This window comes from Petaurus breviceps, unplaced genomic scaffold (assembly GCF_028583685.1).
Source record: "Petaurus breviceps papuanus isolate PSGF00001 unplaced genomic scaffold, PetGlider_PUasm1.0 90721, whole genome shotgun sequence".
Lineage (NCBI taxonomy): Eukaryota > Metazoa > Chordata > Mammalia > Diprotodontia > Petauridae > Petaurus > Petaurus breviceps.
In genome coordinates, this window is record NW_027187322.1 from 8,224,079 (window position 1) to 8,244,557 (window position 20,479).

The 20,479-nt window shown below is 56.2% G+C and overlaps 1 protein-coding gene across 2 annotated transcripts in view; it reads left to right on the top strand.

The window, feature by feature from the left end:
* Window positions 1–20,404, top strand: part of CARS1 (cysteinyl-tRNA synthetase 1) — a 44,251-nt gene extending 23,847 nt beyond the window's left edge. For both annotated transcript variants that reach the window (XM_069066571.1, XM_069066572.1), the window contains 13 exons: window positions 2,110–2,222; window positions 2,711–2,839; window positions 3,015–3,144; window positions 3,862–3,965; window positions 4,689–4,786; window positions 5,467–5,656; window positions 6,127–6,195; window positions 8,378–8,459; window positions 16,749–16,829; window positions 17,104–17,171; window positions 18,364–18,423; window positions 18,631–18,714; window positions 19,773–20,404. In XM_069066571.1, coding sequence (XP_068922672.1) covers window positions 2,110–2,222; window positions 2,711–2,839; window positions 3,015–3,144; window positions 3,862–3,965; window positions 4,689–4,786; window positions 5,467–5,656; window positions 6,127–6,195; window positions 8,378–8,459; window positions 16,749–16,829; window positions 17,104–17,171; window positions 18,364–18,423; window positions 18,631–18,714; window positions 19,773–19,907 — 1,343 coding nt within the window. In that variant the 3' untranslated portion in view covers window positions 19,908–20,404. The remainder of the gene's footprint in view (window positions 1–2,109; window positions 2,223–2,710; window positions 2,840–3,014; window positions 3,145–3,861; window positions 3,966–4,688; window positions 4,787–5,466; window positions 5,657–6,126; window positions 6,196–8,377; window positions 8,460–16,748; window positions 16,830–17,103; window positions 17,172–18,363; window positions 18,424–18,630; window positions 18,715–19,772) is intronic.
* The last annotated feature ends 75 nt before the right edge of the window (window positions 20,405–20,479 follow it).

Sequence of the window (20,479 nt, forward strand, 5' to 3'; positions counted from 1 at the left end):
GGTGTCGCTGAGACCCTCACCCCCAGACTTTCTCACGCTGCGTCCCTCCCCACTCCCTCCCCTGTCCTGGTCACCTAGGGCTGTGTCAGCATAGTCCAGTGGCCCCTAGGGATAGAAGGCAATGTCATCATCGGGCTGTGGGGGTTGTGATCGGCGCCCTCTGTCACCATAGTCATTTACACCTTGTACCCCCACCTTGGAGCCTTCCTCAGCCTGAGCTGGGCCCACCCAAGCCCTGGCTTTCCAGCCGCAGGAGGAGGGAGGCTCTCCACATCATTCACCTGTCCTCTGCCAGCAGTGTTGATCGCAGTATTTTACCTGAGTCCAGCTGCTTTTTAGGGCTATGTTCTTTGACAGTAACAGAGTAATCATATTAATTTTGCTTTCTTTGCTTTGCCTCAGTTTGTAAGGCTTCTCATATTTCTTGGAGTTTTTTATATTGGTCATTTCTTACTAAACCATCCCCAAGCATTTATTAAGTAAGTGCCTGTGATATGCCAGACCCTCTTCTGGGCGCTGGGGTCACAGTCCCTGCCCACGGAGCTTACAGTCCATCAGAGGATGTCCCATATACACAATTAAATGTACGGTATACCGAATAAATACAAGGGAGGGAAGGAGGGAATCCCTGGCAGTCTGGGGTGGGGGAGGTCTGGAGGAGGTGACGATTGAAGGAAGGAAGGAACTCTTTGAAGCAGAAGAGAGGAGAGAAGGCATGCCAGGCATGGGGATGACCAGTGCAAAGGCATGGAGGCAGGAGATGGAGGGGTGAGTACAGGAACAGAGAGAAGGCCCTTTGGGGCTAGATCAGAGTGCCATGATGTCCATTGTGGCTGGAAAGGCGGGCCATCCATGGTGTTACAAGTCAAACTGGGTAGTTCATATTTGATCCTAGAGGCAGCAGGAAGCCAGGGGAATGATGGGCTCAGAGGAGGAGGCATTGGAGTGGAGGGCAGGAGGCTGCTAAGCCAGGGAGGCCACAGTCCCCTCTGCCTGCCCCCAGCTGACCCTCACTGCTCGCCTTTGGTCTTTGCCCCGCTTGGGTATAGTGGGTGTGGCCCAGCCCCTCCAGCCGGGCCTTCCTGGGCTGCCTATCTAGGCTGGATGACTCGACACCCCACAAGGCCACCATTGGGACCATGTCGGTTGTGCTTGGCTGGTCAGCGGCCCGTCCGAGGGGCTCTCGGTTGTGGCCTTCTCCCCTTGGGAGCCTTTGGGCTGGCTTTCCTCTGGAAGCTCCCCGAGGCAGGGCCTGCTTGGTTTTTATTTCCATGTGGGATTCCTCAGCTGATGCCTTAGAAGCTGGTTGGATCTCCCCGAGTCTCTCAGTCTGGGGGGGGGGTGCCCTTTTCTGAAAGGCATGGGTTTGAGGCAGGTCCCTTAAACAGCACAGGCAGACATGCGCTCAGCTACTGCTGATTGGCGGGTCTGACCTCACCTGGCCAGTCTCTGTACCACATGCCTTTTGTTGGGCAAAGCCTAGGGTGTGTCCAGGTTCTATCTGGGCCTCAGCTCAGCCTTTGGGAAAGGTGAGCGTACGGCTAGGTTGAGGTTGGCCCACAGGTCACAGGCCCGTGTCCGTGAGGCTCCCTCCTTATGACCCGCTGAGCAGCAGAGGATGCCCCTCGTGTCTCCCCATGCTGCCTTCTGCTGGACTTGACTGACCATCCCCACCTGCCCCTGTTGGTCACCTTAGTGCTTTCTGCATCCCACATTCGATGAGGCCTGAGAATGGTGCGGTGACCTATGAGCTTGGGTGTCCACACCACAGCGCGCCCTCTGCCCCAGCCCCAAAGGGGTCACAAGGTTCCCCAAAGCCATGACCACCCCATGAAGCAGAGCCGTGAGGCAAGGTGCTTTTGCTGCGTGGGATGGGGGGAAGTGGCTTGATCTGATGGTCAGGTGCATGCTGGGAAAGTCAGAAGCAGACCCTCGCTTCCTCCCGGACTCTCGTCCGCCCGGACCCTCGCTTCCTCCCGGACAGGGTAACCACAGCCGAGCTGGAAGCAGGGCTTGAACCAGGCCATCCCCTTTGCAGCTCCTCCTCACCATAAGTCGCAGGCTTTGTATCACCTCCCATTTAACAATGACGCATTTCTGCGTTCTCAGGAGACCTGAGTATTTCGGCCGATCGATTAAGTGAGAAGCGCTCTCCCAACGACTTTGCTCTTTGGAAGGCTTCCAAGCCTGGGGAGCCGTCCTGGGACTGTCCTTGGGGCAAGGTAAGCTGTGTCCCCTACATGCTGCCCTGGGGTACACACCGACCACAAGAGACCCCGACTCCCAGCGGGGGACAGCAGGTCGAGATCCTGTGTGTGGGTGCGCACACATGCATGGACGCACACACGTGTGCACATATAAGCAATTTCCCCATTACATGGTAAAGATGTTTGACATTCATGTCTTTTACATTTTGAGTTCCAAATCCTCTCCCTGCACCCTGCCCTTCTCCCATCGCTTGAGAGTCCTGGGCCTGGAGTCAGGACTTCAGATCCAGCCTCTGACCCTCACTAGCTGTGTGACCCTGGACAAGTCACCCTGTTGGCCTCAGTCTCCTCGTCTATAAAAGGAGCTGGAAGAGGACATGACAAACCGCTCCAGGGTCCTCAGACTGGACCATGACAGCAGCGCAATATTGTTAGCTGAGTGACAGGCCAGTCCAGGGGCCTGGTGACCCCGCTCCAGGTCCCAGGGTCTTCTCTCTCTGCAGGGCCGCCCGGGCTGGCACATTGAGTGTTCGGCCATGGCCGGGACCATTCTGGGATCCTCGATGGACATTCACGGGGGAGGCTTTGATCTCAGATTCCCCCACCATGACAACGAACTGGCTCAGTCGGAGGTAGGTAGCCAGCCCCGCTATCGCCTCTGTGAGCACAGCGAGCTCTTTCTGGAGACGCTTGAGGCGCCCGAGGGAGCCTGGTCCGGGCCTCAGCCACACGGCCGGGGCCCGCGCACTTGTATCTCAGCCAGGCTCGGCCCCAGCCGTCCAGAAACGCCTTCTCCTCCCGTCGCAGGCATACTTTGAGAACGACTGCTGGGTCAGATACTTCCTTCACACGGGCCACTTAACCATCGCGGGCTGCAAAATGTCAAAGTCTTTAAAGAACTTCATCACCATCAAGGGTGCCTTGAAGAAGCACTCAGGTAAGGCCTGGCCTCCCCCCGCCTCGGCTGGACGCGCAGCCAGGAAGCCTCCCTGCCTCCGTCTCTGCCCCTGCTGTGTCCCTCTCCGGGGGCGTCTCCCAGCATTCGTTCTTGGCGCCATCCTCCCCTTTCCCAACACTCCTCTGGGATCTCGGGAGGCCACTGCCTCGTCGCATTTCTGCCTCTACAACATGACCTCATGTCACGCCTGGACATTGCAGCGGCCTGCTGGGGGCCCTCTAGCCCAGGTGTTTCCCTAGTGTCTGAGCTCTGCTGGGTCCTTGAAGCCCTTCCCAGGCTCCCTGGCCCAGCCAGACTCTGCTTTGCTCTTCCCAGTGGATGGCCTTCATCCCATCTCCCACCTCTGAGCCTTTGCTCAGGCTGACCCTCATTCCTCATGTCCTTCGGAACCAGGCGACAGCATCCCTCTCCACGTGGCCTGTCCTGATCCCCCTCAGATTCCCTTGTGTCAGCTTTGTGTGGATCATGCTTGTGCCTTGGTGTGCATGGGCTGTCTCCCCTCACAGATCGCCAGCCCCCAGAGGCCAGGGCTGACCTCTCGTGCCCACCATGACCGACTGGCACTCAGTTGGTCCCTATCAACTGGCATTCAACGGGTTTTGCGTCACAGCTTTCTTGGTATTTTCAATGGGCTGGTTTTTCTAATGTCTTTTGCAAAGAGATAAAGCGTCCCCGTCTCCATGTGTCTCCTCACAGCGCGCCAGCTGCGGCTGGCCTTTCTGATGCACTCTTGGAAGGACACTCTCGATTACTCCAGCAACACCATGGAGTCTGCCATTCAGTACGAGAAGTTCATGAATGTGAGTGAGCCCACCCCAGGGGGCCGCCATGCCTCTTCCTCTGCAGTGTCTGCTCAGCTCTGAGCAGAGCCAGGAGCCTGGAGTGGGTGTGCCCTGAGAAGCTGCTGCCTCCAAGTTTTCTGTGCGCCCCTGCTGTGCTCCCCCCGTGCTGTGCTCCTCCTTGGGGGCAGGTGGGGCTGCTGAGGGGCATTAGTTCTGCTATATTGGATCATATTTTCTATCCTTAGGGTAGTGTCAAAGAGAAAATCAAGACCACCCTCTAGCTTTTAGAAGTGGGTCTGCCAGAAACAATTTTTGTTAATTTGACTTTATGTGAATTAACGTATTGCCCCAGTGGGGGAGAAATGTCCTCATAGGCAGTCCCCTTGTGCCCCAGGAGCCTCCAACATCAGATAATCTGAAGTCATTGACTGGGATTTTGAACGAGGAAAAGGTCACAATGTGATCACAGACAGTTTTGGTCACAAAATGTTGGTTCCCCCACCATGTCCCCCTCGAGAAGTCCCACAGCATAAGCCAAAGGCCTGGCTTCCTGTCCCCTCCTGGATGGGCTTGAAGGCCCTTGGGTGGGACACAAATGGGCTCCTTCCCCTCCAGGCCTTTGTCCTTGTTTTCACCCTTCCTAAAGGGAAGGTGGCTTGGAGAGACTGGGGGCCTTGAGAAAGAGCAGTTTCTGACCCTTTTCAGCTGAACTACAAGGGGGCTTTTCACTGTTTCCCACAGGAGTTTTTCTTAAATGTGAAAGACATTCTCCGTGCCCCGGCCGACATGACGGGTCAGTTTGAGAAGTGGGAAGCGCAGGAGCTAGAGCTGAGCAGAGTGTAAGAAGCCCTCGTGGCGCTCTGGGGACTGGGTGCGGGTGACGGCGCAGGCTGCTGCCTGACGGAGTGGAGCGCTCTGAGCTCCCGCCCTCCCTCTGCCCCTTACGGTGGTTCTGATGTCACACACTGAACAAATCTGATTCTTGTTTTACTAAATCTCTTTTTATTGTTTCTCAGTCATCTAGTCTTTCTTTTTTTCTCCTCACCCCCTTCCTTTCCTCCTAGAGGAGGGAACACAAGCTTTGCACCTCAGAAGCCCAGTCAAATCAGCAGATGCATACGCTGGCCTCGTGCCGTCCATCGCCCTGCGCCCTGGGGCGTCTGCGCCTCTGGGGACATGGGTCATTGCTGTGGTGGTCAGCACTCCTGCTCACTTTCAGTGTCCGTGTTCTAAGATGACTCATTCCTTGGGTCCTGCTCACTCCCTTCTTCTTCACAGTGGCACTGCCCATTGCTTGTACGGCCACTGATCGGCAGGCAACCCCTCGCCCCATTCAGCCACTGTCAGTGTGGGGTGCCCGCAGCGTCTTCTCCCCTTGTCCTGGAGGAGGCCGGGCCCCGAGGAAGGCGCAGCCTGGTGACTTCCCAGCCCGGATCTGTGCTTTCCTTTCAGAAGGGCCGGGCCACTTCCCCACTCCACTAAAAGGCATTTGTCAATCATTGCTTCTTCTCCTCACCAGTTTTTATGACAAGAAGATGCTGGTTCACGAAGCCCTCTGTGATAACATTGACACACGAACAGTCCTCGAGGAGATGCGGTCACTGGTCAGCCACAGCAATCTCTACATGGCGGCTCGGAAGTCTGCCCGAAGGCTGCCAAATCGAGGCCTGCTGACAAGCATCAGCGCTTACCTTACACACATGCTAAAGGTGGGCCTCCGCCCGCGGTGCCCCGGGGGGCAGGGGAGCTTCTGCTCACAGAGCCCTGGCTGTCCAGCCCAGGTGTGCTGCCAGTAGCCTACGCCTGTGGTCTGGGGTCCGCTCTGCCCTTGGCAGCACCCTTGGGTCTGGATTTTGCAGTGTTTTGGTCGCCAGGAAGGCTCCGCAGTATAAGCCATGAGGCAGGTTCCTCTCTGCCGTCAGGCTCCCACCCCAAGGAAGGGAACCCAAGTACCTGAAATGTCATCGATGGAGGGAAAGGGCACCTGACCCGGCCTTCCTGGCAACCAGGCTGGAGCCCATCCAGTGGGCGTCCTTGGGCCAGACTCCTAGGGAGGCTCCAGGCAGGGCTCCCCGGCACGTTTGGGGTGCTCTGGGACAGTCAGGATTGAAGAAGGAGCCTGATCCCAGCCGCCCTCTGCCTCCGATGTGACGTGTGGGTCTGTTTGTCCCCATGGCAGGTCTTTGGTGTCATAGAGAGCGAGGAGACGCTGGGCTTTCCAGTTGGTGGAAGTGGACCCAGCATGAACGTGAGTAGAAGCTGGGTCTGTCTGGGGAGTCTCTCGTCAAGTGTTTCAGTCCCAAAGGAGGCTGAAAGCAGGACTTGTGCACAGAGGCTGAATGTGGGCCTCCCCCCGTGCCTGGAAAGGAAATTGCCTAGAAAGTGACAATTCCAAGATTCTGGGAGCCATTATGGACTTCAGTCCACCCCCCATCTATCCAGAGAAATGACTGGTAAAATTCAATCCTCGTTCATAAGATCAGTGTTTAAAACTGTCCCAGAGTCCAAGAGCCCCAAACTCCACATACACAGGAAGCTCTGTCAGTCCCCAGGCGTAATCCCGGGATTCCTGCACCTTCCATTTGCAGGCATTTTGTCAGGAGGATTTTTTGTGCTTTAGAGCAGTCAGCGTTTTTAATGCAGGGACAAGGGAGGCCTGTGGACGTGTCTTAGCGGCGCTTCTCCCCACTCAGTTCTTGGGTAGAAAATCCCTTTGTGGCGATCCCCCTTCCCTGAGAGCAGGCGTCCTTAGATACCTGTTGTGCTGTAGCAGAGCCTGTCTGCAGTGGGTGACCGCAGCGGGAAGGGGCAGGTGGCAGGCCCGTATGGCCTGTGCGCCCTCTGAGGCTCCTGGTGAAGGCCGAGTGCCATAGAAGGACCACCCAGCACAACTCTCTCCAGAAAGTGAGCCCGGGGAGTGACCAGGATCACTTCCTGCCCCGTCTGCTCCTACAGGAGAGAGTTTGGAAGAAAGCTCGGGAGCATGTCCCCTCCTGTGGGCTCAGATGGTGTGGCCCCAGCTCTCACTGTGCACCCAAGGCAAACTGACCATGCCTTCCACAAGAAGGACACACACTGTGCACATTCACCACAAAACCTGTGCAAAGGTTTTTCAAGAGGGAGGCACTTCCCAGGGGCTGTAAGGAAAGCTGGGGATTCTGAGAGCTTTGGCTAGGGGGGAGTGCGCTCTAGGTGTGAGGAATGACCAGGACAAAGACTCGGAGGCCAGAGAGCAGCCGGCAGGCCAGTCTGTCCAGAAGGTGGGGGTGTGGAGAGCTGCGGGTGCCTGTGCCCCTGAGGGCGGCTGGAGCTGGGAGTTGAGGGGCTTTCAAAGCCCAACAGCAGAAGTTCATGGTTTGTCCCCCCAGTAAGAGGGGCCCATTGGAGTCTGTGGAGCCAGGAGGTGGGGGAGGGCACAGCCAGTGCATCAGGAAAACTGCCCTGGCAGCAGGGCAGAGTGGAGACTGTCGGGCTCTTGGAGACGGGGCTGCCTTCACCGGGGGGGTTCAGTGTGGTGGGTTCCCAAGACTCAGAAAACAGGCCTTTCCTGATTGGACAGCAGAGACAGATCCCCAGCCTGGGGCCCAGGCTCCTTTGTTACCTCCTTGGGGGGGGAATGCAAGGAGACAGAGCCAGGTGACCTTGGCCCAGTCCTTTGTAGGAAATCTCTGAAGCTCAGGGGGCTTGAACCCAGACATGAACAGTCCTGGATTCAGTGTCACTGCAAATGAACCAAACCTGGGGAGATTCTCGGGCTGTCAGTATGTCGGTGGGGATGGTGGCAGCCTCCTACATTCTGGCCTCAGACCAGACCTTGCTCTAGAAGGACCCTATTTCTTCTCTGTGTGCTGAGTACTGCCTTTGGAGCTGGGCCTGGGGTTCCATGGCCTCATGACCAAAGGCCCACTTTGGCCGTGGCCCAGGCGCCCACAGGAAACGTGGGCCAAGGGTGGGGGACCAAGGGCCGAGGTGCCGGCTTACTCTGAAGTGGGCTTGGGCCCCTAGGGAAGGTCGCTGTCCAGGGCCCTGCCTGCTGAGGGGCCCCCCTGTGTCGCTGGCGCCCTGGGGCCAGTTACACAGGCTTTTTCCTAGGGAGTGTTTTTAAACCTGCTGATTCCTGTAAAGAAGGGACCGCCATGGTCTGGGAGTCACAGTGGGTAAAGCTGGGCTGGTCCTGGAGTCAGGAAGACCCGAGTTCAAGTGTGGAGGCAGACTGACTAGTTGGGTGACCCTGGGCAAGTCATCTAACTTCTGGCTGCCTCAGTTTCCCTGGCCGCAGAGTGGGGATCCTCACTGCGCTCCTCAGGCTGTTGTCAGGACCAGACAGCTCACTATTCATGAAGTGCAGAGCGCAGTGCTAGTACAAAATAGGTGCTTAATAAATGCTCATTCCCTTCCTCCTGATGAGCTTTGGGTGCTGTCTCCTGCAGCTCGAGTGCACGGTGATGCCCTACCTGCAGGTTCTCTCAGACTTCAGAGAAGGGGTGCGGAAAATCGCCCGGGAGAAGAAAGGTAAGGGGGGGGCACCCTGGACGTGGGGGGGGGGCTCCCCGGGAGAGGCAGGGTCCATGGGGCCCAGGGAGGAGGGAAGGTTGCTCTCTGAGGGTCAGGCTTTTGGCATTTCTCCTTTGGTGGGTGTTAGATCTTTGGCCTGTTCCTAGATTAAAAGCTTGAGGGCTGGGAGGAGCAGGGCGGTTCCTGCTCCCAAGGGGCCAGCCTCCTCTTGGATGGAGATACCATAAGAGGCTGCCCTGTCAGAAGTGGCCTCAGGTCCTGCCGCAGAGGCTCTCTGTGTGACCACAGGCAAGCCGCTTTAGCCCTCTAGGCCAACATTGGCTCATCTGTAAAGTGGGTCTTTCAGGCACAGGGCACAGCTTGGGCAAAGGCCTGAAGACAGGACCTGGAGTGTTGTATAGGGAGATGGCAGGTGGGGTGGCGCAGAGGGGAGTGGCATGAGCCAGGCTGAAAGAGTCAAGCGGCCCAAACCGAGGGGTGGGTGTGGGCTGGAGGCCATGGTAGGGGCCCCTCCAGCATGCCAGCGCTCATCTGTTCTGGGTCTGACCCCTGACCTAAAGGCCTGTCCGGGTGAGGGGGCCGAGCTGAGGGTCCTTCACACTCTTGGGAATCGACCGCTCTTGTCGGTCGAAGAAGAGAAGTGGATTTCTAATTCTGGAGTGTTTCCTCACTGTTCCAGCAGGCTCTGCCGGCCTGGGGAGTGAGCGTGACCACTGCACACAGGAGGGGCCAGCCACTCTATTCTTCTGTGTGCTTTGAGAGTTTTATCAGGGACTTAAGGAAAGACCCAGCTGGGGAGAGGCAGCACACTTAGATGCCTGAAGTGGAATCTGAAGATCTTGGGGTTTGAGTGGACCCAAAGCACAGTGCAAGTCAGCAGTGGGATCTGATAGCCGGAAAGCCTGCCAGGCCTGGGGAGGCGGCTCCCTGCCGCCGCCTGCCGGCATTTCAGTCTTCCCGGGGCACTGGGTTTTTTAGTCTGTCTCGTATCATGACACATGTTTCATGACGATGCTCGTGGGGCTGGGGCAGGAGGGCAGGAGGGTGCTGCCCACAAGCTGCTCTGATCGTTTCCACGTGTTCCTGTCCCAGGCCAGCCCTTGGCTCCAGGGCATGGCTGGCTGGGCACACAGTGGCCCTCTGGAGCGGAGTCAGAGCGGGGGTGACTGAGGACCACTAAGGCCGGGCCTTCCCGTGCAGGTCTACCAGCATCTTTTACCATAAGAAACTTTATGTTTTTCAAAAGTATTTTTTCTCGTAAAGTTTAAAAGAGAGACTGATTTTTAAAGTACCTCAGCAAATCCCAGCCTAAATGTGCCCAGGCTCTCTTTCTCTTATTTGGTGCCCACTATGTGCCAGGCCCTGGGCTATGAATACGGACAAGCAAGACCCTGCTCTAGGAGCTTCAGCTCTGGTGTGCAGGAGGGGGCCGGGGCAGGGGCGCACACATGAGGGGCTCCCCAGCGGCCCTACTCAGATTCTCCCCTCCGGACTCTGGGTAACGCGGAGATGAGCGGGCTCTGCGGGAACAGGCAGGAGGAGGCCGGGCTGCTTGGCCTGGCAGGCAGACTGCTGCCCCACGAGGCAGAAAAGGGCATTCCTAAGGGGCGTGGTGCCTGGGCAGCTGTGTGGAGGGAGAAAGGCTGTTGCAGGGGCCAAGGCCCAAGGTGGTGGGCGCTGTGGATAGAGAGGAGGAGACGAGGTGGCGACAGTCAGCGGGACCTGGCGGACCCAGGGCACAGGAAGGCTCTTCATGCACGACCTTGGCAGAGAACGCAGTGTAGGGGAGGCCTGGGGCCCAGGGGAAAGATCTCAGGGTCTGGAGAGAGGAGGGCCAGGCAGCTCTGGGAGTCATCTCAATTGAGAGGGTACTTGTCCTCGGGAGCTGCTGAGGCCAAGGCGTTAGGGTGGACAGAGGAGGGGCCAGGACAGGGCCTTGGCAGCACCCCCGGGGCACAGACCCGGAGCAGGCAGGCAGGGAGAGCTGGGGTGGGGGCCCTGGGGGCCGCAGCTCTGCGGCACTAGCCCAGAGCCCGGATTTCTGGCTTCTGTGCATAGGAGGACATTTAGCCTGGCGTCCACCCGCTGGTCATGTAGCCAAGATGCCCCCTCCTCCGTTTGGAGTGTCTCGCAGTGCCGTCGTTCCAGCTGTTCTAACCTTGGCTCCTCCTCTCCCCCGGTCATTCGTCCCCTGTAGCATCTCTCCTGTTTTCCCTCCTCTCTCTGAGGCCATCCTGCCCCCTCCTGCAGCAGCTCCCTCCCCCTTCCCCAAGCCTCCTCTTCAAGGCTCGGTCACCAGCGGCCTTCCCTAATTCCATTTTCCTTGAGTCTGACGCATCTGGACTGGACCATGTGCTGTCCATTCCCCGGCTGATCGCAGGCTCCACGAGGGCATGGGGCTGGCACCCACAGTCACCTAATACATGCCTGGAGCATTGCATTGAGTCCACATTTCCTGGGTATTTTCCAAGTTAACAGTAGTTGGGTTTTCAGCTTTATTGTTTCCAGTGGCTTCTCTAGCCTCCTAAGGATGGGCCCTGTTCTAGTTTTTTAGTCCGTTTTCCTGACCTTTTGTGGCCTCTCTGGAGAGGCCATGGGGAGGTGGGAAGAGGGTCTGGGTGCAAATGCCACTTTGGGCCTGTGGGACCCAGGGAGGTCACTGCTCCTCTTTGGTCTCAGCTTCATTATCTGCCAAATGGGCAGGTAGGAGTACGGGACATGAGGCCTCTTCAGGCTCTAAAGGGACGATCCTTGGCTGAACCACAGAGGACACCCAAAGAATCTCCAAGATTAGACAGTAAAACCTATGAGAGAACTGCAGGCATGAGCCCCATATCAAGAATACTGGGTCCCTCCTTTTAAAATGAAGTCGTTTGATGCCAAACATTTCTTTTTTCTCCTTCATCCTCCCGCCAGTGGAGAAAAGGCAGATGCCGTCCCCTGGGGCCTGGCCCTGTGTCTCAGGGTGACAGGGCCAGGCTGCTGGGACCTCCCTCCCTCTGCAGCTGGGGCTTCCCATCACAGCACAGTAGCGAGCCATCGCTTTGCTGGCCCACAACAGAGGCTGTTGGGCTCTTCTCTCTGGATGGGGCTCCCTTGGCTCCCAGCTCTTTCCACCCTCGGGATTTCTGTAAGCCTCTCTTTGGTGAGGTGGGGTCCCGCCCCCTTGTTCTGCCCCCTCAGTGGGGGGGCTATCTGGCACTCAAGAGATGCTGTCGCTGTCAGGTTTTTGATAAGAATCCCCAGGGCTGCATGTGGGACACCCTGGCATCCCAGAGGGCAGAAGAGGAGGAAATATATCAGAGCTGCTATCTGTGCTAGCCTGAAGGAGCTCAAAGGAGGGCGAGGGGCAGTGCCCAAAGGCGGGGGCGGGAGGGGGCTGAGATGGGAGGCTGGTGAGCTTCATGCAGCTCTGAGATGCGTTCCAGGATCCCATGCCACTTGGGGCCAGGACGCAGCGGGCCTCTGTCCTTTTCATAGGATTGCCCGAATTATCCACCCCCCACCCCCAGGAGATTAAGCAGCCAAGCCTCTGGAGAATGAGTTTCACATGAGTAAATGTGGGAAGGGAACTTCTCTGCCACAGACCAATCTCAGGGACCTCAGTGTGTGACATTTTAATAATGTTGGGGAAGAGAGCGAGAGGCCCATGCTGAGCTCTGCCTGGATTTGCGCTGGGCTAGATTTTGGAAGTGCATTTGTGGACAGAATAAGGACAAAGCCTAGACCAAGTCTACATCGGATGCCTGAGGTTGAGTTTGAGACTGGAAAGTAAAAAGCCTACTCCCCTGGCAGTGTGGTCTGACCTAGGATAGTCTAGCCTAGCCTTATCTTGTCTGGCCTGGCCTAGCTCAGTCTGATCTGACCTACGATAGCCTAGCCTAGCCTTATCTTGTCTGGCCTGGCCTAGCCCAGTTTGGTCTCACCTAGGATAGGCTAGCCCAGCCTGGCCTGGTCTGGTGTGTTCTGGCCTAGCCTGGCCTGCCTTGATCTGGTCTGACCTAGGGTAGGCTAACCTAGCCTTGTCTTGTCTGCCCTGGCCAGCTGCTTTTTCAGTAAAACAGGGCCAGGGGAGGAAGCTGCTTTGCATGCAGATTTTTTTTTTTTTTTTTGCTGAGGGTAAATATTCCATTAACCTTCCTTGGTAAACGATACACTCATTGGAGAAGTGCTCTGTCTCTTCAGTTTTGGCCTAATCTCTGTCTCTAAAACAAATGTGAATTATTAATGGAACTGGTCCTGGAGGAAGACTTTTAAGTGGTCCTTGAATGAACCTGAGTGCTGGGAGTCTTAGCAGTAACAGAGAAACTTCTGGAAGAGGCCAAGGTGCTCGGCTGGCGCCTCATCCTGCATGTGGGACAGAGGCCTCCTGCTTCCGACCAGCCTCTCTCTGCTCAGTGCCAGGCTGCCAAGGCCTGCTGGCCCTCCGTCTCCCCAGGAAGCTGCCGTGGTCTGAGAAGTACCAGGGTCAGAGAGCAGAGAGGGAAGGGAAGAGGAAAGGACGTCTCCTCGGCACTTTTCACATGAAGGCCAGACTCAGCCCACCCTGGCTGCAGCCTCTTCTCCATCTTCTGCTTCCAGAATCTGGGCAGAGAGTGTTTTCCGGGATCTCTTGAAGATGACAAGAGCAGCATGGCTGCCATGGCCGCCTGGGATGCGGCTGATCCGGCCCATGCCCTAGGACCCATTTCTTCTTTCCTTTCCAGTAGAGCCCGTGTAAGGCGGGGATTTGCCTGGCACACTCATCAAGGGCCTGCCTGGCTGGTTGACTGGGCGGAGGAGAGGGTTCCCTGCCTTCTTCCTGTTCCCTCCTGCCCTTGTCCCAAGTGCAGGCTGGCGCCCTGTGCCAGTGCCCTGTACTGCCCTGCACGGTCCTCGCCACTGGGCATCATCCTAGGACCAGGCCGGGGTGCCGACAGGCTCATTCCTTCACTCCCTGTCCAGTTCTCTTATGGGGTGGGGATAGTGCTTCCTTCCTTCAGAGGCTGCTTCCCAAGGGGACTAGGGCCCCCTCGCCATCTTACCAGACCCTTTGCAAGGGTTTGTCAGCTCTAGGCCAATGACCGCCAGCTCTCCGAGTCAGGCCCTTGCTTGCTTGTTGCCCTTTGTTCCTGACGAGGCCCAAGATGACATCCCTGCATTGGAGTCTAGGAGCAGTGTGTCCAATGAGACCAGCACCGGTGCGGAAGGCTGGGAGCGTCCTTGGGAACACTTGGGGCGGATTCTCTACGTTTGCGCATCGTGCTTTCTCGGGTCCTGGTGCCTCTCCTGACCAGCAGGCCCATGTCACCTCCTGTCTGCTGGACAGTTCCCTATGGGCATCCCACAGGCATCTCATTCTCGTTCCCTCCAGCCAAGGGCACCATCGTCCCTGCTCCCCCAGATTCACGGCCTTGGCATTGTCCTCAGTCCCATGGCTCCTCCATTCTGCCTCTGGCCGCTTCTCTGCGCTGCCGTGGCCTCTCCCCTCGAGGGGGGCTCACATCTCTCCTCCTTGATCTCCCTTCCATTTCTTTCTCCACACAGTTGGTGTTCCCAGAACTTGGCTCTGATCATGTCACTACCACAGCCCTGCCCCTCGAGAAGACTCCAGCTTCTGGATAGTTCTAGGAGCTGGTGTTGAATGCTGTCCCCTCCACTCAGTCTCTACTCCTCTTAAAATGGGCTGTTAGCTGACTCCTGTCCACAACATTTCCTTGCCTGCCTTGCTGCCATCACCCAAATGAATGGGGCCCCACGTCTGGAATTCTCTCCTCCTCCCCTCTCCCTTTCTGAATCCCTGGCTGTCCAGCCACCTTCACATAACCCAAGGCTTTTCTCATCTGCCACCCACTGTTGGCTCTGGGTCCTTTGCCTTGGTGTGACTTTGTGCTTGCTTATCTCTGCCTCCATTTCCTGGTAGATGGTCCCTGTCCTGAGGCCAGGTCCACATCCTGGTGCCTCATGAGGCCCAGTGGTCAGGCTGTGTCACCGTTCTTCCTGGGCTGATTCCTCCCGGAGAGCCCAAGGCCAGGGATTTGTGCCACCCTTTCTCTGGACCCTGGGGAATTGATCTCACTTATTTGTTCTTTTCTCAGCCCTTTTTAGAAGCTTCTTTGGCAGTGAAATAGAAGTTGCTTCAGGAAAATCTCCAAAATTATTACAAAGGGTGGGAAGTGTTCTTGTAACCAGACCTCATTGATTTTCAGAGCTGGCTTCAGTGACCTCAGAGACATCTCACTGAACCTGATTCCCCAACCACATTCCAAGAGGCTTCCTGGAAGCCTTCAAGGCCAGCTTCTGCCTCTGCACTTGTGGAGAGCTCTAAATCCTAGGAAGTTCTTTCTGACACTGAGCTGAAATGGAAAAGGGCCTCTTGGAACTCCTGGCTCTGCCCTCTGGGGCCAGGCAGAACCAGCCGCCCCCTCTTCTGCCGGACTGCCACTGTCTGATGTGGTCCCCGAGTTTTCTCATCCCCAGCTGTGTAGCCGGCTATCTCCTCCGCATATTCTGCCTCCTCCCTGACCTCCCAGAACCAAGCTATGCACCGTCCCCAATCGGGCTGCGTTGACAGTCAACAGCAGTGGGCAGAGGAGAATCTTCCCAGCTCCCAGCACTTTCCATCTGCTTCCTTGTCTGGAGCCTCAGGGGCCCTCCTCCCAGGGCTCCTGGGGTCACAATTGGCAGGAAAGCTCCAGTCAGAGCTGACCTTGGCTGGGCCTTCCCCTGCAGTCTGCGTCAAAGCAGGGAAGGGCCATGGGCTGGGGTCTGGAGCCACTGCCCCCGCTTGGAGGGTCTTGGGCCACTCTGGCATCTCCACGTCACATTTTGCTGTGTGCAGGCTCTATCGTGAATGCTGGTAGAGAGCCACAGTTTAGCCCAGCCAAAATGCCTGCCTTCTTGGAACATAGGGTCTAATGGAGGAGCAGAAGGCCCACAGCATTGTCTGCTTTCAACAGAGAAGTGTTGGGAGGTTTATTATGTGGACCTGAGAAATCTGGGAAGGCTTCCTCTAGGTGGTGGGCATTAAAGAATAGGGTGGACTGTCTGCCAGTGGAAAGGCCTTTCTGCCAAAGTCATTAACCAGCTGCTGGGCTCAGGTAGGGCAGAGAAAACAAACTGAGCCTGCCCTCCCTGAGGGGGCTTGCTTTCTCCTGGGGAAAAGAACCATGTGAGGGACCCCAGGCAGAGAGGTGCAGTCTGGGGTGGCTCCAAGTGGAGTGTTATTGAGCCGTGGCACGGCAGGGAGCGCCAGGCAGGGCAGCCGCTGGTGAGGCAGGAGGGCCTTGTCAAAGGACCGCAGAATGGCGCGACCTGGTCTGCCTGGATAAGACGGTTCCGGTAGAGGTTCTGAGGCTGGCTGGAGGTGGCAGGACCCGTGACGAGGCGATCACAGCGGTCCAAGCCGGGGAGCGTCCAGCTGGCTTCCCTCTGACAGGGTGATTTTGTTGGGAGCAGAGATGATGTATGTAGGCCGTGCTGTCAGAGCCAAGGGGCAGCTTGGGATCCCGCCTCTGCCCTGTAGACACAGGCAGGACCATGAGTCAGCCCCTGCACTCTGGCAGTTTGGGAGCACCCAGGGGGTCGGCAGCACTTGGGCCTCTCCCTGCCTCAGGTGCCCTCTTTGCCCCAAGAGTGGCTGACAAGAGGAAAGTGACTCCTCTCCTACCCTGTTCACTGGACTTGGTTCTTTGGGACTTTGAGCTCTTCCCAGCATTGCAGTCCATGCCCAGAGGATGGAGATTTGGGCTTCCCTCTTCTCCTGGCTCCAGATGGCCAAAAGAATGTGCTCCCTGCCTCTGAAGGCAGGCCAGGAGAGCAGGGGTGTCCTCAGCGTGTCTTGTGTGCCAGCTGCCGGGGACAACCAGGGTAGCCTGATGTTTTGGTTAGAAAAGCAATAGCAGTGCAGTGAGGTCCCACCCTTGGAGAAGGAAGGAATGGAGGGAGGGAGGAAGGAAAGAAGGCAAAAGGGAAGGAGGGAGGGAGGGAAAGAGGAAGGAAAGAAGGCAAAAGGGAAGGAAAAGAGGAAAGAAGGAAGGAGGGAGGGAAGGAAGAAGGAAGGAAAGAAGGCAAAAGGGAAGGAGAGAGGGAATAAAAAAGGGAGGGAGGGAGAGAGAAGGCATTCCCTTGGCTCCTTCCACTGTTTAGTTTTCTTTCCCACTGACCTGAGTAAAGCCCCAGGTCCCCGGGGCCACAATCCCCAGCTGCAGGGGTTCCTTCCCAGAGGTCTTCAGGGCTTCCCTGTCACACTGCCCAATGTGCCCAGGTCAGATGGCAGGTGCTGAGCCCTTGCCTTCTGTTGCCCAGTCACAGAGGTGCTGCAGCTCAGCGACGCCCTTCGTGATGACATCCTCCCCGAGCTTGGAGTGCGGCTGGAAGACCACGAAGGTAACTTGGGCATCCTGGGACTGGTTTCTGGGGTCAGATCCAAGTAGCTCAGAGCAGGGGAAAAGAGCCTGGTGGGAATTCTGTGCAGCTGATTAGCAGAGGCCGATGGGCAGCATGGCCTCCGGTGGACGGCTGAGCTTCTCTCCCAGGTATCTGAGGCGGGCCCCCAGTGTCCAGGAGCCTTGGCCTTCACCACATGGCCCCTGGGGCAGGAGGGGCACTGAGGCTGCTCTCCAGTCTGGCTGCTCCCGTGACCAGACAATTTGCTTTGCAGGCCTTCCAACTGTGCTCAAATTGGTGGACAGAGACACCTTATTAAAGGAGAGAGAAGAAAAGAAAAAGGTTTGTTTCTGTAGAAACTAGAAGCCTTGAAGTCCAGGCCATTTTCTGTTTGAAGATGTTGTCTGGGAGGAAGGGACCATGGAAGGAGAGGCCCAGGAATGGTCTTTGGAGCAAAGGGAGATCAGGAAAGCCACGGGGCAGGTCTGGAGAGTGGGAGGCCATGGGGTCAGGGTGGGGCTGTTCAGAAACAAGCCCCACTGGCCCCGAGGTCAAGAGGAGGACAAGCAGTTGGAGTGATTTCACCAGTGTGAAGCACGTAGCTCTGGGTGAACGTCATTCAGGACTCTCTTGAGTGACGAACAACAGAGACTCTGAACTTGGAAGCCATTTGGCCAGGCTGGCTGCTGAGGTGGGAGGGCTGTGCATCCAGCATCCTGGCCCCGAGGACCCTCTTTCTGGGCTGTTCCGTGTGTGGCCATTCTCTTGGTTCCGAATTTTAGAAAATGGGGATGGGGTGGGAGGGTGAGTCTGGTTAGAAGCCCTGCGTGGAGTCACTTGCTGCCTATGGGAAGCTCTGCTTGTTACCTGATGAAGGCTGGGCTCTTCCCAGCACTGACAGACAGAGGGGGCCTCCAGGCAAGGCCAGACAGGCTGCTCTTCTCATCTCGCACCCAGCACACAGCACACAGCTCACAGCACCCAGCAGCCTCAAGAAACGTCTCACAGCATGTGTGAAGGTCCCCAGTCTAAGCCTCAAAGGCCAGATCGCGTCCTTTTTAGGGCCTGTTTGTCTCCATCCTGACCAGCCCTATCCATTCAGTGCACAGTAATGTGGCGTCCCCGGGGCCCCTGCTCCTCTCTCTGTCTCCAGGGCTAGGGATTGGCAGAGGGACCTTCTCATGAGTCATTTGACGCTCTTTTAAGTTCCATGGGGAAGCTGCTGCTCAGGAACATTTAGTGTTGGCAACAGATGGAATCTCATGACAGTGATGTCTGCAGTCAGGAAACATGCCAAAGGCCAGCAGCTCTCCCAGCAATGACCTCCCTCTCCTCCCTTCCTGCTTCCGTTGGGCAGAAGGGAGATGCGTGCACGGAGGCCTGTTCTCAGGGAGGGACTCTGGTGCCCGGCAGGGGGCAGTGCCTCCTGCTGACGGGCGGGCGGGGCGGAGGCTTAGAGGAAAGTTCCCTGACAGCTACAGTTCCACTTATCTGTGACAGCCAGGACATAACCATAATCACTATGTCCCCCTAGGCTGAAGAAGAGAAAAAGAAGAAGAAAGAAGACATCGCCCGCAAGAAGCAGGAGCAGGAAGTAAGTTGTCCAAGTGCAGTGACCCCCTGGGGGAGTGGGCTGTGGCCCCCCGGGGGCACTGTGGCCTCTGGGGCTCTCAGCCTGTTTTCCCTGAAGCAGTGTGGGGGGTTTGCTGGGGGCTTTTGTGATGCCCATGGCTGTTGGCATAACTGTCATGGAGACACTGGAAATCTCTGTGGTTGGTAGTGATTCATGTCTGTGTTACAGGCGGCCAAACTTGCAAAGATGAAGATTCCACCAAGCGAAATGTTTCTCTCAGAAAATGATAAATACTCCAAGTTTGATGAAAATGTAAGGAATCTTTTTATCTCTAAAGTGGCCTTTGGGATCATTAAGTTTGGGAAGGTTAAGATACCCAACCAAGTTTTGGTTATAAGAAAGAAGGCCACTTGATCGTTTATTTCGTCAGTGTTTTCTCTACTCCCTTCTCCCACTGTCCAGTTCCCTGCCAGAGCAGCCAGAAGAGCCTAGTTCCTGGTTTCTGTAGCAGGGGCTCTCCCACACATCAATGCCCTTCCCTGCCAGGTGTCAGGTCCGCCCACCTCTTGTGGACCTGAATAGAGCCAGCCTTGTGTGGGACTGTGGCTCATGCTTCCTTGTCAGGCTTCTCAGTGAACAACAACTGTACCCCAGATAAATGCACCTCCCTTCTTCGCTGAGGAAAATGTATATCCCACTAATATGTTTTCTGTTTCAAATTACATTCACCCTTCAGGATCTGCCATGTTGGTTCTTGTATCTGTTTATAACTTTCTAGCTAGTTTGGTAAAAGTGAAAAAACAGGTAGTGCTTGACTCCTTCCTACACCCAGCCCCTGTCTTCCTAGATACAGATGCTTATAAGAAGAGACACGAATCGTTCCTTTGCTTTTTCTTTTATAAATGGGGGGGGGGGGGCGGCCAGGTAGCACAGCGAGTAAGAACACCGGCCCCAGTGTTGGGATGACCTGGGATCGAATCCGGGCTCAGATACTTAGCACCCACCCAGAAACACCTGGCCGTGTAACCTTGAGCAAGTTACTTAACCCCAATTGCTTAAAAAAAAAAATAAATGAGGGGAGAACGGCTTAGGCAGGTGAGGTGTGAGAGGCGACATGGGCTAGTGGATAGAGAGCTGACCTTGGGTCATTCCCCACCTCTGCCACATCCTGGCTCGGTGACCCACCCTGGGCAAGCCGCTGGATCTCTGTGACTTGGGCGACTCAGAAAGTGTTGACTGGCATTGGTAGAAGGGCATTCCCTAAACTGATGAAATCACAAGTGGACATCAGAGACTTTCTTGGTTGCTGGCTGTGTTTTAACTAATGATGGGACAAGGAGTCTGAAAGCACTGTGCTTTTCATGTTGCAGGGATTTCCCACCCATGATGTGGAGGGCAAAGAACTCAGCAAAGGACAAACAAAGAAGCTGAAGAAACTTTTCGAAGGTCAGGAAAAACTCCATAAAGAGTATTTACAGCTGGTTCAGAATGGCAGCTTAAAATGAGAAGGCAGAGAGATTTTCTTGAAGCAATGCAAAGTGAAGGAGTGATTCCTCTGTGCCTGCCAGCAACCATCCAGACCACCTAGTGAAGCTTTTGTTGTGTTGACCATTTCTCCGGTGGCCCAGACTGAGGGCTTGGATGGTGCAGATACCATTGCGCATTGTCCACTTCAGAATTTCAGACATTAAATGGCCCTAAGGACCCTGAAGCTGAGCCAGCTTTCCTCTCCCAAATATCCTGTGTGGCCTCCCGGACGATGATGCTCGGTCAGCAGCTCCCAGATGAGGGGCCCCCTCAGTGGGACAGCTTCAGCCGACTGAGAAAACTGGCTGCCATGCTGATCGTTATCCAGCTAATCTCAGCTGTGGTCTGAGGGCATCGACCTGAGAGATGTCAGGAGGTGAATAAAATGTCCAACAATTGTATAGCAGAGCCCACCGAGAGACCCTGAACAAAGGTTTGCCTTTTCAGTCATAATGAATAAATCCTTCACCAGTTCCGTCATGTTTCCAGTTGACAATGACACTTGGGAGCAGGCAGCAAGGGAAGTGATAACTCAGCACAGTGTGTGTGT